Source organism: Phalacrocorax aristotelis, chromosome Z (assembly GCF_949628215.1).
Source record: "Phalacrocorax aristotelis chromosome Z, bGulAri2.1, whole genome shotgun sequence".
Lineage (NCBI taxonomy): Eukaryota > Metazoa > Chordata > Aves > Suliformes > Phalacrocoracidae > Phalacrocorax > Phalacrocorax aristotelis.
This window is the reverse complement of record NC_134311.1, coordinates 10,076,112-10,091,806: the sequence shown is the minus strand read 5'-3', so window position 1 is coordinate 10,091,806 and position 15,695 is coordinate 10,076,112. Positions and strand designations below refer to the sequence as shown.

At 43.2% G+C, this 15,695-nt stretch overlaps 1 protein-coding gene across 1 annotated transcript; it reads left to right on the top strand.

Annotated features, from left to right (window-relative positions):
• The first annotated feature begins 6,878 nt into the window (after positions 1-6,878).
• TUSC1 (tumor suppressor candidate 1) lies at positions 6,879-8,336 on the top strand. The gene has a single exon (XM_075078924.1). The coding sequence runs from the start codon at positions 6,987-6,989 to the stop codon at positions 7,563-7,565; it is 579 nt and encodes a 192-aa protein (XP_074935025.1). The 5' UTR covers positions 6,879-6,986; the 3' UTR covers positions 7,566-8,336.
• The last annotated feature ends 7,359 nt before the right edge of the window (positions 8,337-15,695 follow it).

The following is a 15,695-nucleotide window of genomic DNA, read 5'->3' as shown; positions in this document are numbered from 1 at the left end:
CGAGGGGGCTGCAAAGATGTTAACCATTCAAGAGGAAATGAGCCCAGATAGAGAGACAAATGAACTTCCTCCCATAACATAAGTGGCCCTTCCATTTTCCAGACAGTTGCAGAATATTTGGTTTACTGATGCTTCTCCCAAGTGGGAACGAAAAACTTGGAAATATCGAGCCATAGCACTCTGCATGGATGCTGAGAAGCAGATTATCAGTGAAGGGGAAGGTAGTGCTCAGGTAGGGGAATTAATTGCAGTATGGAGCGTTTTTCAATGTGAGGCCAAGTCTACTTCCCCTGTCCATATCTATACTGATTCCTATGCCATTTTCAAGAGTTGTACTGTGAATGGCTTTCGTTCTGGGAACAGAATACGTGGGAGTTTAATAGGGTACCTGTATGGCAGAAAGAGAAATGGCAAGATATTCTGACCATTGCTAGAAAACGGAAGTCTGCAGTGCCTGGGTAGCTTTCCACCAAGATGATACCCCTGTCAGCCAGTGGAATGGTAAAGCTGATGAACTAACTCGGCTGGCTTCCCTGCAAAACACCCAAATAGCAGAGGATTGGGAACAGTTGCTAGAATGGCTACATGTAAAGATAAAACACTCTGGGGCCAAGGATCTCTACTGTGAGGCCTAAGCCCAAGGTTGACCAGTTACTGAGAGGAGTGCAAGACTTGTGTGCCTGCTTGTGAACAATGCCATACTCACTTAGAAAGACATCCCCTGGAAGAAGACCCCCAGCACTTGAGGGAGGGGAAAGGGCTGTGGGAGGCCTGGCAGATGGATTATATTGGACCCTTCTAGAAATCAGAGGGAAAGCAATATGTGTTGGTCGGGGTAGAAATGGTGTCAGGATTGGTCCAAGCCGAAACATTTGCCAGAGTGATGGCAGCAAACATGGTAAAAGCCATGAAGGAGTGGTTTGGCACCCTCCCTAAACTGCAGTCAATTCAGTCAGATAATGGTTCTCACTTTATGGCCAAGGTAGTCCAAGATTCGGCAGCTCAGGAGGGAATTTTGTGGGTGTACCGTACTCCATATTATCTGCAGGCAAATGGGATTGTGGAAGGAACAAATGACTTATTGAAGTCCTTTCTTAAGCCACATAATTCAGGATGGGCTGAACGGCCATGGGATGCAGTGACTAGTATTAACAGCTGTTGGGGAATAAATGGCTGCCTGAAAATTATGGTATCCTGCCCGAAGGCCCCAACTATTATACCAGCCCCATATGGCCTGAATCATCCCAGGTGTCCATCGCACTTTCCGGGCCAACCTGTTTTAGTTGAACTCCCCATGGTAGGGGCTGTATCCCTGGTACTGGAAACCCTGACAAATACTCTTGGAAAGCCAAAAATTCTCATGGGAAAGAATACAAACTCAATACAAGATGGACTGTCTCATCTTTCTAATATTGGCTTGATTCTGGTCTTCCTGGAACCAGGTATGGTTTCTGTTTCCTTTTAACAGATGAAGCCTGTGGGACAAAGTCAAGATCTTCACTGGAAAAGAGACGGATGTTAATCTTAATCCTTTGTATAATACTCGTAGTTATAGTTCTGTTATTTGTAGGATGTTTGGTATACCACTGCAGAAGTTGCTTTGGTCAGCCACTGCCGTCACCTTTTACATCTGGGGAAACTCCTATGCCCTCCCTTCAGCTTGTCATGGCAAAATGAATTTATTGTTTTAGGCCAGCAACTGGCTAACACTTTTAACCTGACTAATTGCTGGGTATGTGGCAGGTCCTTGGATTTAGAAAGCTGGCCATGGAGTTCTGCCCCTATCTCCCCTGAATGGTTAGTAATTACAGTGAGGTCAAAAATTATTCTTACTGGGGTGAAGACCTGCAGCCCTGGATAATGTGATACCCAGCCCAAGGTGAATATTGCCTGAACCGAACACAGAAAGGTGGTGTCCCTGTAGGAAATAGCAAATGCAACTGGACCTATACTTATGGCAGCCATTGCCTCACAGACAGTTGTAGACCAATTAATTTTTCAGGCAACACACACTCGGACCCTTTTTCGCACCATGGAGGCTACCAGACATACTCTAGCCTTTTTCACTCCAATTCCTTGAATTTTGTACCTTGCTGGTCCAGAGGGACCTGGGTGAATCAAGCCAGGCACAGGAAACAGGTTCTCAATTTTGGGCCTTCCACTAATCAGTCTAATAACTGTCTTAACGTTACCTGCTCTTGGCATCGCAGTTATGGTGCCTGGAAATGCAAATTCACTGATAAAATACATTATCAGCTCCCTGAGAGGATTCAAATTTGGTGGTCAAGTGGTAATCATGGCTATCAGGGGCTCTTGAGTGTAGGTCTGGGTGTACTTCCCATCCGTTGGGGCACCAGAGAGGGGGTAGAAAAACCGTCAGCAGGTGTTGATAAATGGCCTGCAAAACCATCCTCTAAGAGTAGACAATACAACATATTTCCAATCACCATGGACACCCACAGGCCTATTTGAAAATGGTGCTTGGGCATTAAAAGGTCATTACTGGACCTGCAGACGCAACACATACAAGCAACTGCCCAAGATTTGGACAAGGGTGTGTTACGTGGGGCTAACCCGCCCCTTGATTTTTCTGCTTCTGGGGAATGAAGGTGACGTGCTGGGTGTTAAGGTATACGATGATCTCAACCGATATTGGCGGTCCATCGATACTTCCTTAATATGTGGAAGTGCTCAAACCTGGGGCAAAGACAAGTGGACCCCCCAATTACATCATACAACATTATGGACCTGCCACCTGGAACCCCAATGAATGGGTTAGTGGTGCCCAAGAACCTGTCTATAATTTAAATCACATTATCCGGTTGCAAGCCGTCCTAGAGATTGTTACTAACAAGACGGCCCATGCCCTTGATTTACTGCAGACCAGACTGCACAAATGCCAACAGAAATATTCCAACATCACATGGTTCTTCATTACCTGCTGTTCGAAGGAGGAGGTGTTTGTGGGGAATCAAATGATTGTGTTACTTAAAAATTGATGACAGCAGTTAAATTGTTAACAAATTACCAGAGGAATATGGAAGCTTGCCCATGCTCCCATCCAGACATGGAAAGGCTGGGAGATTGATGTGCTTTCATGGTTCCCAGCTGGCCCATGGACTAAGGGGATCCTATTTTACTTGTTGTGTGGTTTTACCATGCTGCTGTTCTTACCATGTATCATTCTGTGTTTTATACAATTAATTAAACGTGTTGCAACCAATATGGAATTCATAACCACTATTTCACCTGATGGAGTTAAACAAATTTGCGCTGTACATCGAACCATGCTGTCAGTAGTATGGATGGTATGAAATGCTATTTTCTGGCCTTAACTATATAACTGCCTCTTCTCAAAACCACCATGGGTCCTGAGGCAATCTTAGAGCCATGGGGTGGTGTGGAAGACTGAACTGTGGAACATTTTTCTCAAAGGACTGCTTGTTTAAGTAAGAAATTCTTCTGGCTGCTGAATACGACTGCGAGGCCCTTATGGCAGCAAGGAGAGGTCAAGGAACAGGCATGTTGCTTTGGGGGATGTGCCTAGGCATGGGTGAACACCCCAGCCTGCTGAGGCATATTCAATCCACGGCAAAGGGCCATATGATGACTGTGTGCATCCCACAGGACCACGTTTTCCAGGAAATGACATCCCTGAATGCCCTACAAAAGGATTGTGTTATCGAACAGGGCGGGTGGATCCCCACCACCGAAGTACCTGCTATGGGACAGCAGAACGCCACTGGATCCATGGTGGTCACTATTCTTACAACTCTATCTTGAATGCTTGCTTGATTTCTGACTTTTTATTCTAGTTTGTCCTATTGCTATCTTTTTTTTTTTTCCTTTTTTTTTTTTTTTGGTAATAAAAGCTGTTTCAAGTGCATGGCATTTGACCAATCTTGTGTCTTAATCTCCCTCTTGGGATCATATTGAAACCCCCCAGACATTGGATCGGGACAGATCCAGTAATGGTTTTAAACTGAAAGAGGGTAGATTCAGACTCGATAAAAGGCAAAAAAAATTTTACAACGAGGGTGGTGAAACACTGGAACAGGTTGCCCAGAGAGGTGGTAGGTGGCCCAACCATGGGAAAATTCAAGGTCAGGTTGGACGGGGCTCTGAGCAACCTGCTCTAGTTGAAGATGTCCCTGCTGATTGCAGGGATGTTGGACTAGATGACCTTTAAAGGTCCCAACTGTTCTATGACTATGATTTTAAAAGCAGAAAAGGAGTGCAAATATTGAACTGAACTAATTTTGGGCATAGCTCTTTGTACGACCTCCTTTATGAACAGCTGAGAATAAACACCCTTCGTATCCATACACACTGCACACACTGCAGAGCTGCATGAATTCCTTTCACTTCAGAAATATGAATTCAGTGTCCCAAGTTGCAAAAGGAATGGTAGGCACCAACAGTTTTTATTTTCCTTGTGAGCTGTTTTTCTAGAGTCTTTTTCTGGGGCTGGTTGGATAGGGTGCAAAATCAATGGCAGCTAATGTCCATAAGCATTGTCACTTCTCATCTACAGAGACTTGATAACATTAAATAAAAACAGAGATTTAATCAACAGGAACGGAGATAATATTTATCCCTACTATATTGTTGCTGTTTAACATATTGCGCCCTTCACAGGCATTCTGTAAGCAGAAAATCATTGCAGCCTGGACAACTACTCACTTCCCCTCTTCACACTGTCTAGTGTGATCCTTTCTCACAAAAAAAGTTCGTCTACGCTGATTTATCATCTTTCCCCAGTCAGTACTTGCCGTCATTACTTTTAACCCAAGAATATCAAACTGGTGCTTAAACACTGACTGAGGAATCTAAAATTCAGTATATTCCCTTCTGATATGTACGATTTTTATAGGAACACGGCCCATCAAACTTTATGTTTGTATGTATGCATGTAATTTCCAGTGTACAATAAAGGCACATGAAATCTGAAATAGGTGAATGAACAAAATTAAGAACCATAACACAACATTCACAGGAAGACTTGAACACTTAGCCTCAGATCAAAGTTGAAGGTGCTGTTAATGATGACTGTAATCTAACTTACTAGCCATCAAAAGCTCAATCTCTATGTTACCCTATGCACTGTTTCTCAGGAGTGCAAAGCCCTGGTCCACTTTCACACAGACTCAAGTCTCAGAGCTCTACTGGATTTGGCCTATAGCTCAATTTAAAGTTTATTAAGCATCTTGGCAGTGGGTATACATATGGCTTTCCAAAGCAGCAACATTAAGAAGTGACTAATAAACAAGTGTTAACGTATTTCTTTCAATGTAAAACCAGTTTAGTCACATATTACATGGAATTACTGTAATGACCTAGTCAGTCTCTCCTTAGGAAGCTGGCTTAGTACAGGAAATACTTGCTCTAAGTTCACTTTTGCTGATCAGCCGTCATGGCACAAGTACAGTAATACCAAGATTACTTCTGTTATGTAGTGATTTCCTGTTTAATTTCTAAACTTTTTAAAGTAAACAGTCATCATTTAGTGCTGAAAAGTTCTGAAAATAATTATTACTATCACTACTATGCATTATCTGTTGAACTTCGAATACGCAACCCATATTCAAAGTTTCAGCTGGTAATTAACAGAACATTGGATCATAATGCAAAGCATGGGCCCCATCACAGTTTATAACCTGAAGTGCAAAAATATGCAGAGGTCCACAGTGATATGTACTGCACAGTCATGGTAATCCCAACAGGACTACTTAACTGTTGTAAGGGACTAGAAACTTGTCTCAACATCGGACACACTGACAGACCGGTGGACCGGACAGATGGACTGAGCGCACGGACTGCTGCAGATCCATGGTGGTAGCTATTGTGTGCTCTTTCTCTCTTTTTCCCTTTCTCACTTTTTTTTCCTCTCTTTCTCTGCTTTTCTCTTGCATATTTATTGTTGGCCAAATAAAGGGACTTGGCACTTGACTCCGTTTTGAGTCTTAATTCTGTTCCTGAGAATGTAAAAGTAACCTAGTCAGGATAAGGCATTGGAGTCAATCAGAAACTAAGCCCAGCCGCCCCAACCTCCCAGAGTTACCCAAGGTCGGTTGGAAAGCAATGGGGTTTAACCTGTGCCAAGTTGTTCAACCCAACAGTGGGTTGAACCTACCCGCATAATTACGTAAAGCAGGATAGCCAAAAAGAATTGATGAGCACTTCAGAAAATTAATGGATTTTACCACCCACTGTGAAATGCCATTGGCAGGCATTCCTCACATTCTATTTCTGTTCTTTTGGAAATCATTTATGGGCCAGTTTATACCACAAGATCTTTACTTTAAGCTAAATCACCTACAAGCTGTCAGAACTACACGCAAACTAACGGTGCATCCTTAAAGCCTGTATTTCTTACTCAAATCCTGACAACCTAGCAACACTAGAATGGACCGAGTAACAGTTACATGACCAGGTCTTCAATTTGCAAGTGCTTCTGAGCTGACATTAATTTTACTGTCTTCCGTAGCCACCACCTTTTTAAGTAATGGTAAAGATGAGGCCCACACAAACACTGGTGGACAGCACCACCGTGCTAGCCAGTGGACCCCACCTAGTCAGGCAGGCAAGCAGGTGGACTGGGGTATTCTGAGAAGGGACCGCCCAGCGGCCCGAGCCCACCAGTCCACCTCACACGGCTGGGGCACTGGGCCGAAGTTAAAACCCAGAAGGGTTTCTGGGCTGAGGCCCCAGCCGCCCTGCTGGCCAGACGTGCCGGCCTTAGGAAGCAAGGGGCCGAGGCCCATGTCCAAAATGGCGCCGCCCCCAAAATGGCGCCGCCAGCCCTCTCCAGCTGTTCCACCCCGACCCCCGACCCCTCCTCTGCCGGCCGAAGCCCCGCCCCTCTATTTGCATAAGGAGCCGGCGCCGACGGCCTGCCTCCTTCCTCCTCCTCCTCCTCCTCTTTCTTTTCCTCCTCCTCTGGCGGCGGCGGCGGGGCGTGCCGGCGGCCTGCGGGAACGGCACGGATGAGGCGCATGCGCGTTCTGCAGGGGCGCTGGGGCTCCGAGGGCTCAGCGCGGAGGGGCCGGGCTGGGCTCGGCGCCGCCACCGGTAGCAGCATCGGCGGCGGGGCGGGCGGCGGCCAGGACGGGTGGCGGGGCCAGTCACGGGGCTCGCCGCAGCAGCTGGCGGAGCGGTACGCGGACCTGGCGGCCAGCCACAGCGAGGCGCTGCGTCAGCGGGAGGAGCGGGAGTGGCATAACGCGCGGCTCCGCCAGGAGAACGCGCGGCTACGGCTGGAGAACCGCCGCCTACGCCGGGAGAACCGCTGCCTCTTCCGCCAGGCCTTGCTGGGGCCCAGCCCCGGCTGTCCCCACAACGCCGCCGCCGCCGACCGGGGCGAGGAGGCGGAGGCCCTGCGCGACCAGCTAGGGCGGCTGCAAGAGAAGCACCGCCGGGCCTTGCAGCACCTGCGGCGCTGCCGGGCCGCCGGCGCGGTGGAGCCGGACGACGGCGACCTGGACGAGCTGCTGAAGGAGGACGAGCAGCCGCCGTTTGCTCGCGAGCAGCCGCTTGAGAAGAGGATGCTGGTGCCGCTGGTGTAGCCGGCCCCGAGGCAGGCGCGGCGGGAGGGGTGTTGTGAGGGGGCGGCGCTACCGGCCTCCCGCCCTCGCCGCCTGAGCGGGAAGCGCCGGACTTGGGGCGGGGAGGGGAAGGGCCGCTTGGCCCCTCCTGCCTCCCTTCGCTGTCCCCCTGAGTCGGAGGGCCGACCCCCACCCTCCCAATCCTAACCGGCTCTTCCCAACGTTAGGCTGGGGGAGGAGTCGCCTGTTTTTTCTTAATACCTGTCGCAGATGTATGTGCAGGAACTGCAGAGCGTGGATGAGGAGAAGCAGGCTCAGCTGGAAGACTGATGCTTGGAAGAGGCTGGTGTTTTAGTCGAGGAATGCCTCGAAACAGCTGTTGTCATGGTGAAAAGAATCACGGTGAAAAGAACAGTTGGCCTCATGTCACCTCATTGCATTGAACTCCGCTTCATTCGGGGTCTGGCTGTGGATCACATATTTTCTGTCAGACTTAGTGACTGTCATGTCAATGTCAATAGTCATGGAGACTATCAAAAGATGGGTCTGACTAGTTCCTGGTAGTCTGTGTATGTCTGTTAGGAAAGGGAGTTCAGGAACATTGCAGGCTTCTTGTTAGCACTCCAGTAAAAGCTGGTGATTGTTGAACCCATCTGAATTGTCTGGAAGTTTATTGCAAAACACTCTTTTTATCTTTCATGATGGACTTTGTTCACTGTCATGACTATTTGTCTGAATTTTCCACTTCCACGTAAATCTGCAGCTGATAAAATAAAACAATGCCATACCAAATTACTGTTTTGTGTGATTTTTTTTTTTTTTAAAATGAGTTCTTTTGACATTGTAGATTAAGTGCCCTTCAGACCTCTGTAATGCACTTCCTCAAAGAGAAAGGAATTGGTTATTCTGTGGACCTTTCTTCCTTAAGAAAATCTACTATTTGAAAGTTAATTACTTAGTTATTTTTCAAACCTGTGTCCCTTCAGAAAATCTACTATTTAAGAGCAAACCTTATAAAGACAGCAGTTGGTTTTGTAATGTTCCTTCATGTTTGTGTCATTTAAAAGCTATCTGATGCCTTCAGGTCTGGGAATGATCCCTTAAAGCTTTAATACCCAAGGTCTGTTTCAGCTCATAATTAAAGTAACATGAAAAGGTGAAAATCCATCCATTTTAAGTATCCCTGATAATGTAACTTCTGAAAAGAGTAGTTGTTACTCCTCCATATAATGTTAGCATAAGTCTCTAATCATAAAATGGCTGTAGTGCTTGTTAAGTCTGGATCTGCAGCCTCAAGTAAGTGGATCTTTGAATTGAAAAAAACAATCTGGCACAGTGCAGTTAATCTCTCCTTAATTAGTTGTGGGTGTTGTCCTTAATGAGAAAGATGTAGTGATTGTTTTATAAAGAAAGTTTTCTCAGAAATGTTTAAATTGGTAAAAGCTTAAGAATTATAGTACCTACAGTAAGCACGCTAACAGGATTGTCTTATTTTAATAGCAGTTTCCAGCAAATTGAATACCCAAGCAACACAAAGAATCTGTCAAAATAGTACAACACAGAACTGTGTTAAGATAAAATGCTAGAAATGTGTAACTGCCAGACATCCTTTTCAAAAGTTGGAGGTATTGGCATGTGCGAAGGAGATGCTGGGCTTTTCCGCTATAATATTCAAAACTGTTTAATTAAACTTCCAGGGCACTCCCAGTAAATGGACTTTTGTGCAAGTATTGAGTTCTATACAAGTTTATATAAAGGATTCTTCAAATTTTTTTTTGTATCTCGATAAATTTTAAAACAAGCCTGCAGAATGCAAATTACAGAAAAAAAAGAAATTAGTATTTCGCTAAGATTCAGATTAATATGAAGAGTGCCAAAGAAGAGATTTAAGTATTGCTGCTTCCACATGATCTGCAGTAAGTTATCACAGTTCAGTCAAGTTGCAAAAGTTTTGTTTAATCAGTTAGATGATCTGGTTGTTGTCTGTTTTTGAGAGCAAAAGACAAGAAAATACAAAATTTAGGAAAAGTCTTTAGTGAGATGGTGCAAAAGTATGCTTCACTACAGTGTCCCCCAATTAGTGGTTTACAGGTGCTTGATTTCCTCTATGACACACTTGCATGATCCTTGGCTACAGGAAACTACAAATACAGAGACTTGCAAGAAGAGCGAATACACAAGTATACTCCAAAGGATATACCAGTTTAAACTCTAACGCTTGTAGTCTGCATTTGTCTATATGACTAGTTCTAACAGTTAATGACAGTTAATGACTTGATATCATAGGCAGAAGCTCACATCTGGCCCTAAAACTGCAGTTCGGCCAAACCCCTTTGTGTTGATGGTTGACAGACAGCATCGACGCATCTGGAGTCACGGGAGGACCGTTACTACAGTGGTATGAAGAGCTTAAACCTTCCTCTACTTTTGCTTAAGGTCTGTTTTGTTTCCTGTTTTTCTGCTTTCTGTCTCATTAGCAGTCAAATCTTGAAGTTCCTGTCTTCATTCCTTACTCCAAGATTTTGTCTTTAATTCTGTTTATCATGTTCTGGACTATGACAAGTATCTATCCTCCTTCTGTCCTAGTAATTGAGGTAGTGTCTCTGTGTTTCTGTATCTTGCTGTGTTGAGCCTTTCTTCCTCTGGCCTAACTGAATGCTGCTTCCCTGGATTTGGAAGAAAGTGCATTGCAGAACAAAATTGCGGCAGTATATTCAGCAAACAGAACCATGCTGTCCTGTTGTCCTTTTCATAATGTCACTTTTTTTGCATGAAAATTATTTCAGTTGTATACCAACCCTTTTCAAAACCATGAACTTCAAGACCATATTTTTTGTATGTTTTTGATTCTATTTTTTAAGTACCTATTTCTTTGTCATATTTACTGGGAAAATAAAAACCTTTTTTTGGTTTTTCTTCCAAATTTTGTAAGACTGGTGGATTACTTTCATGTTTAAAAATGTTTTTGCTTACGATTAACTTTTTAAAATTTTATTGCATAGTATTTTGTACTACAGTGCATCAGAGTGCTGTATGAAAGTGAGTTTGTTTGCAGGTAAGTTTTTTTTATTAGAGAATGGATTGAATCCAAGTTTGGAATTGGGTGTCTGTTTTGTTCAGTTTTGTTTTGGTTTTTTTCCCCTCATGTAAATACATAGAAACATAATAATGTATAAAACACTTGGCAATAACACCTTCCTGATCACTTTGTTAAATTGCAGTATTTAAAATATGAATAGTCTCTTAACTTTATTTGACATATACATATATCTATAAATTTAAAGAGGCAAACAAAACCCAAAATCCTGTAGCCTTTCACTTCATTTTTAAGAAAACAAAATTATTCTGTTTGTTACGGAAATGTTCAGTCCTAGCTGCAGACTTTTCCTTACCTTTCTATCCTGTGTCTCATGTTAACAAAATACTATGAAGTGTAGGTTAAAATGGAAGCTATATGCATGGCTATATTAAAACTGTGTTAAAATCTTCTGGGTCCTGTGCGAATTTGATGGCAATTACTTTAAAACACGCGCATATGAACAGAATGACTCAGTGTCGGTGCCATATTTAATATACACTCTATTGCTCTTTTGAGACCTAATTTAAGTTTCATTAAATATTGCACTCTGAAGGAGTCTTTGTCCGCTATGCTCATCTCCTTGAATATGTTAGGGCCTTGGGGTGCGTTAGCTGCCCACAGAGAATAATGAAATAAATTAAATGTCTTTATATGATAAACTGATGCCATTCAGATTAGTTTAGTTCAGCTACTTTCCTACCAAAGCAGTCATCTGTTACTGTTCCCTTTCCGTCTATCTCTCTGTGTCAGTATCCCTTTTTGGTTTTTTTCAACTCAACAATGACACATGCAAGATGTATAGAAAACGTCTTTTCTAAACTTAAAAATTGTTTAAAGTAGTGGTTTCAAGCTGGATTTTTAGTGATCACAAATTAACAAGGTCTATTCTGTATATTTTAAGTGATACCTGGTATCTGTTTATCATACTGGGAAGTTTAGGTGTAACTGCCCGGGAACCGCCAGCGTTCTGTACAGTATCTGGGTTGATTTTACTGCCACATCCCTTCCAAAATAAAACCCAATATCGTTCAGAGAATAATAGCAGCACACGATTATAAGGCTCTTTTTAAAAGAGCTTGCTACCAGTATTATTTCATGATTTTCAAGGCCATTTGCTTGCTCTTTGTGCTGTCAAGGGTCTTTGTGCAGTCAGAATGTGGTTGTAGCAGCAGAGAAGATAAAAGACATTACATTTAGAGGGCATAAAGAGGCTGCTTTAGATCTAGCTTTATAGAAGGAAGTGTGGTATAAGGCTGGGAAGGCACGAAATTGGTTGGATAATCCAGAGAAAGAACATTTTGTGACAGGGAATGACTGTGGAAAGATGTGACCATCAAACAAAAGCTAATGGAATTATTATATTCTTATATATTGGTGTATTTTTAATGAATAAAAATGTTGAATGTAGAGTTTGGATAAAGTAAAAGATTAGCACTGAGGAAAAGTGCAATTGTGTCATACTCTGGCATGTCTTTGAAGTGAGGGCAAGCTTTGGAGAGCTGCTCTATGAACAATCTTTAGCCTGTGCGGAGATTGTTAGCAGTGGTGCTCATTAACGTTAATTTATGTCATGTGAAAATTCGTGAGGGCCGGAAGATTGAGCATCTCAGTTTTATAAATGCTGCAGGATTTTCAATGACCTCAAGTACCTTACACAGTTGTTTGCTGTTTAGCGCCTAGAGTAGTACAACTCTGAATGCCCTGGTGGAGTATTGGTTCAGTAATAGAGGAGTGTGCCGAGAACTGCCCGCTGCATCCGGGTGCTGTGCTGTGACAAACTCGCTTCCAAGTCCCTGATCCAGCCTGATGCTGATTAGTGTGGGGGGGCTCAGGGCGTACCTGGAGGCGAGGTGGATGCAAAGCCTGTAAATACAGTAGGTCTGATACGTTAGTGGTCAAGACTTCTGTTACAATGACTACCTACAGAAATTATATGGGCTACTGAAATAACAGCTGGTGTGTTTGTGTGTGAATTGCAAATAATTAGCTGCACCTGTGTTTCTTCTTATTATTAAGTATGAAGTAGTGTTATCTGTCCTTTGGTCAGAACCATGACTCTGTGGGCATTCAGTAATTGTTTCTTCACGGTGAAGATGATCAAATTGTCCTACCTGACTATTAGAAAGTGTCATTCCCATATGAGGCTTTTATGACTTATAATCTTGAATTTTGTCGTTGCTTTTCATTCAGAAATGATGGGGTTTTTAAAAATTTATCAAAAATCTTACCTTGCTTTTACCATTTGAGGGAGTTTTGCTGTGCTGTATTGGTGAGGAAGAAAAGATTCAAGGTGGATTCTGTAAAATCATTTAGAATCACGGCATTCTATTTGAGAAGTTTTCCCAAGGACTTTAACAATCCAAAAGTAAGATGCCAAAAAGCAGAAGTTTTCAAAGAAATCCCTTGGAAGATTTTGTTTTTCTTCTGTTTTTAATTTTAGTGATGTAAAAACTGTAGCTTTAACTGCAGTTAAATATTTCATTACTCTGCACTGTAAATATAAGTGACTGGATCTACTGAAAGACTCAGGTGCATAAAATCTAAAATAAGGCAATAAAAGCACCAGAGATACTCAGAAGTCTAAATATAAGGTCTTTATTAATAAAAACAGTCCCAGAAGCTCTTTTAATTTGATGAGGAAGGTTGTGCCTATTTTACTATTGAAACCTCTGTTTATTGTGAAGGAAGCAGCCATGAAACTAATGTAAATGTCAAATTCGACTGTGTGCTTGGAACTTGTATGACAGTGCTGAAAAATGCACTAGCAATTGGAGGAGTGTGTGTGAAAAGCTGTTCATCTCCTGGATATGAGTACCTGCTCTTGGCTAAGTTTGTATAGTCTCTGGCTTTGAGGACATCTGGAGAGGGGATGAAGGAGCAGACTTCAGGTGTCAGTCAGCTTGGTTGCTAGCCTTCTTTTGGCACCAGAGAAGCTTTTGTTTGTGTTTGGCCAGAAAGTGTTTCATTTCGACTTTTAGCTAAAGAAGCTTTCATGCCCTCAGCGGGCATTTCTCCATCTCCTCAGTGGTTGCCGAGCAGGGCAAAACTCAGAAGCTTGCATGATCTCCCTTTGGCCAATTAAGAAGCCAAAGGAGTGGCTAGTAAAAGACTGAATATATCTGGTTAAAGAACAGATGGGAGGATTTCAGACCATATGTGTAAGAAGCCCTTGTTGCATTGAAGCTTTCCATGTGAAAGATGTTAAGAGAAATGTTAGACCCCAGCAAGCTGGTGTAGGAAATGCTGTTGCAACGGTGTAGAAAAGTTGAATGCAAGCTCTTACTGGAAAGGAAGATGCGTTTATTTCCAAAAATTAAAGCAAAACTAACTTTACTCATTCAGATTCATGATTTCATAAGGAAAAATTAATGAGCACTGAGATGCATGTGTTTGGCAGTCCAGCCCCAAAACACATGTACTCTAGTGGTCCTCAGGCAGTCCTTCCGAGTCTCCTTTGGTGAGATGGAGGACAAACAATACCATCATACAAGTCTGCCTCATGGATTTTTAGGTTGGTAACCATATACTGCCTTTGTATACATTTTTTCTGTGCGCTTTATGAGCTGGCTGGGAGCAGTGTCTCCATTCCACCCCAGTAAGTTTTCAGGGTTTGCATACTCTCCGTCTGTCTCCTGGCTTGAGCATCCTGAGAAGATGCACACAGATGTACGGTGGGGTCTTTGTGACACGGTAATGTAGGTGCCATTCTTACTACTCTTCTGCAGTTTGCTCCTTTTACTGGCTCCACACCCAGACCTTTTCCCTCCTCCACCATGCACACAAATCTTGACTCTTCTGTATACAGATCTCTAGAGCAGATTCTGATGTGCCCTGGGAATACTTAGCTTTGAAGTGGACTGGCACAATGAGTGATTTTCAGCTGCATTCAGAACTCCCTTTAGAGCTAAATTAGAGCCCGCTCTTGTTATCCTGAAAAGCAAAGTGGATTTGTTCGATCGGTGTGCAAGATGCCAAACTGCACACAGAGCAGAGGTATTTTCTTTAATTCATTTTGTGCAAAGATTGGTGCTAGGTGGTAACCCACAAAGCCAGCATCCCACACCGAGAAACTACAAGGCATTTATGCAGTTAAATGTGCCAGTCAGAGCTAATATTCACACCCCTCAGCTGATAATTAGTTAATTTCTTTCTCATTTTGATGTAAAGGTACAGCTCACTTTTAATTTACCAGGCATGCTCAGGGAGTAAGGGGCTTATTGGGAGGGGTGGGGTGGGTTCCTGGCCTATGGGCCTGATTTTTAGTGTTATAATGAGGATGGTTCACCAAATGGGCACTTTGTTTTAGCTCATATCAACATCCCAATTGGTTGTTCTCCTCGATTATACTCTTTATCACCCTGTTCTCAGTGGCTTCTGAGGTGGGATGTTTGCTTTGATCAGTCTCCCCGCTCTCCTCAAGGATACAGTTGTAAAACAAGTGCTTTGCTACCTCTCAGTTCCCCTCTCTAGCCATCACATTCTGTTTTGCCAAGCTCACATAGTTCATTGTTATGGCTAAGTGGAAAATTCCGAATATTCCATTTTCTTCAGGATTTCACTCTCAAATGCAGGGAAAGAATGCGCGCACCTAACTCTCAAACTGCAATCACCGAGTTTAATTTCTGTACTTTGTACTTTATACTTCACCAGGAGCTTAGTTTTCCCTTTCTGTATGGCAAGCAGCACTGTAATCTCAGAAAAGCTGAGGATATCATTGTGTTAAGCCATGCGTACTGCCAAATAGGATTTGAAGTCTTTATGTTCCCCCACATTAAGCTCTTTGGCGTGGCTCATTCCCAGAGCAGTCCTCAGACTTTAGACACAATGCAAAGCACAGGAATGCTGCCGTTTTCTTAAAACACAGCTAAAGATGGGACTCACACAACAGCTTAAATCTTAGCTTATTCAAGATGTGGCTTTCTTTGGTGTAAAGAAATTAAAACTCCTTCACTCACTTTCTAAGAAGTTGCTTGGCTTTGCCAGTGGGGAACTGGGTGGTATTACTGAGGCAATTCTACACTCAGAAAAGTTGAAGGCAATGCATATGAGACAGTGAGGAGGCATTTTGCTGA

What these genes read in the sequence shown, in the direction of transcription:
- TUSC1 (XM_075078924.1), top strand. Translation starts at nt 6,987, where the DNA reads ATGAGGCGCATGCGCGTTCTGCAGGGGCGCTGGGGCTCCGAGGGCTCA.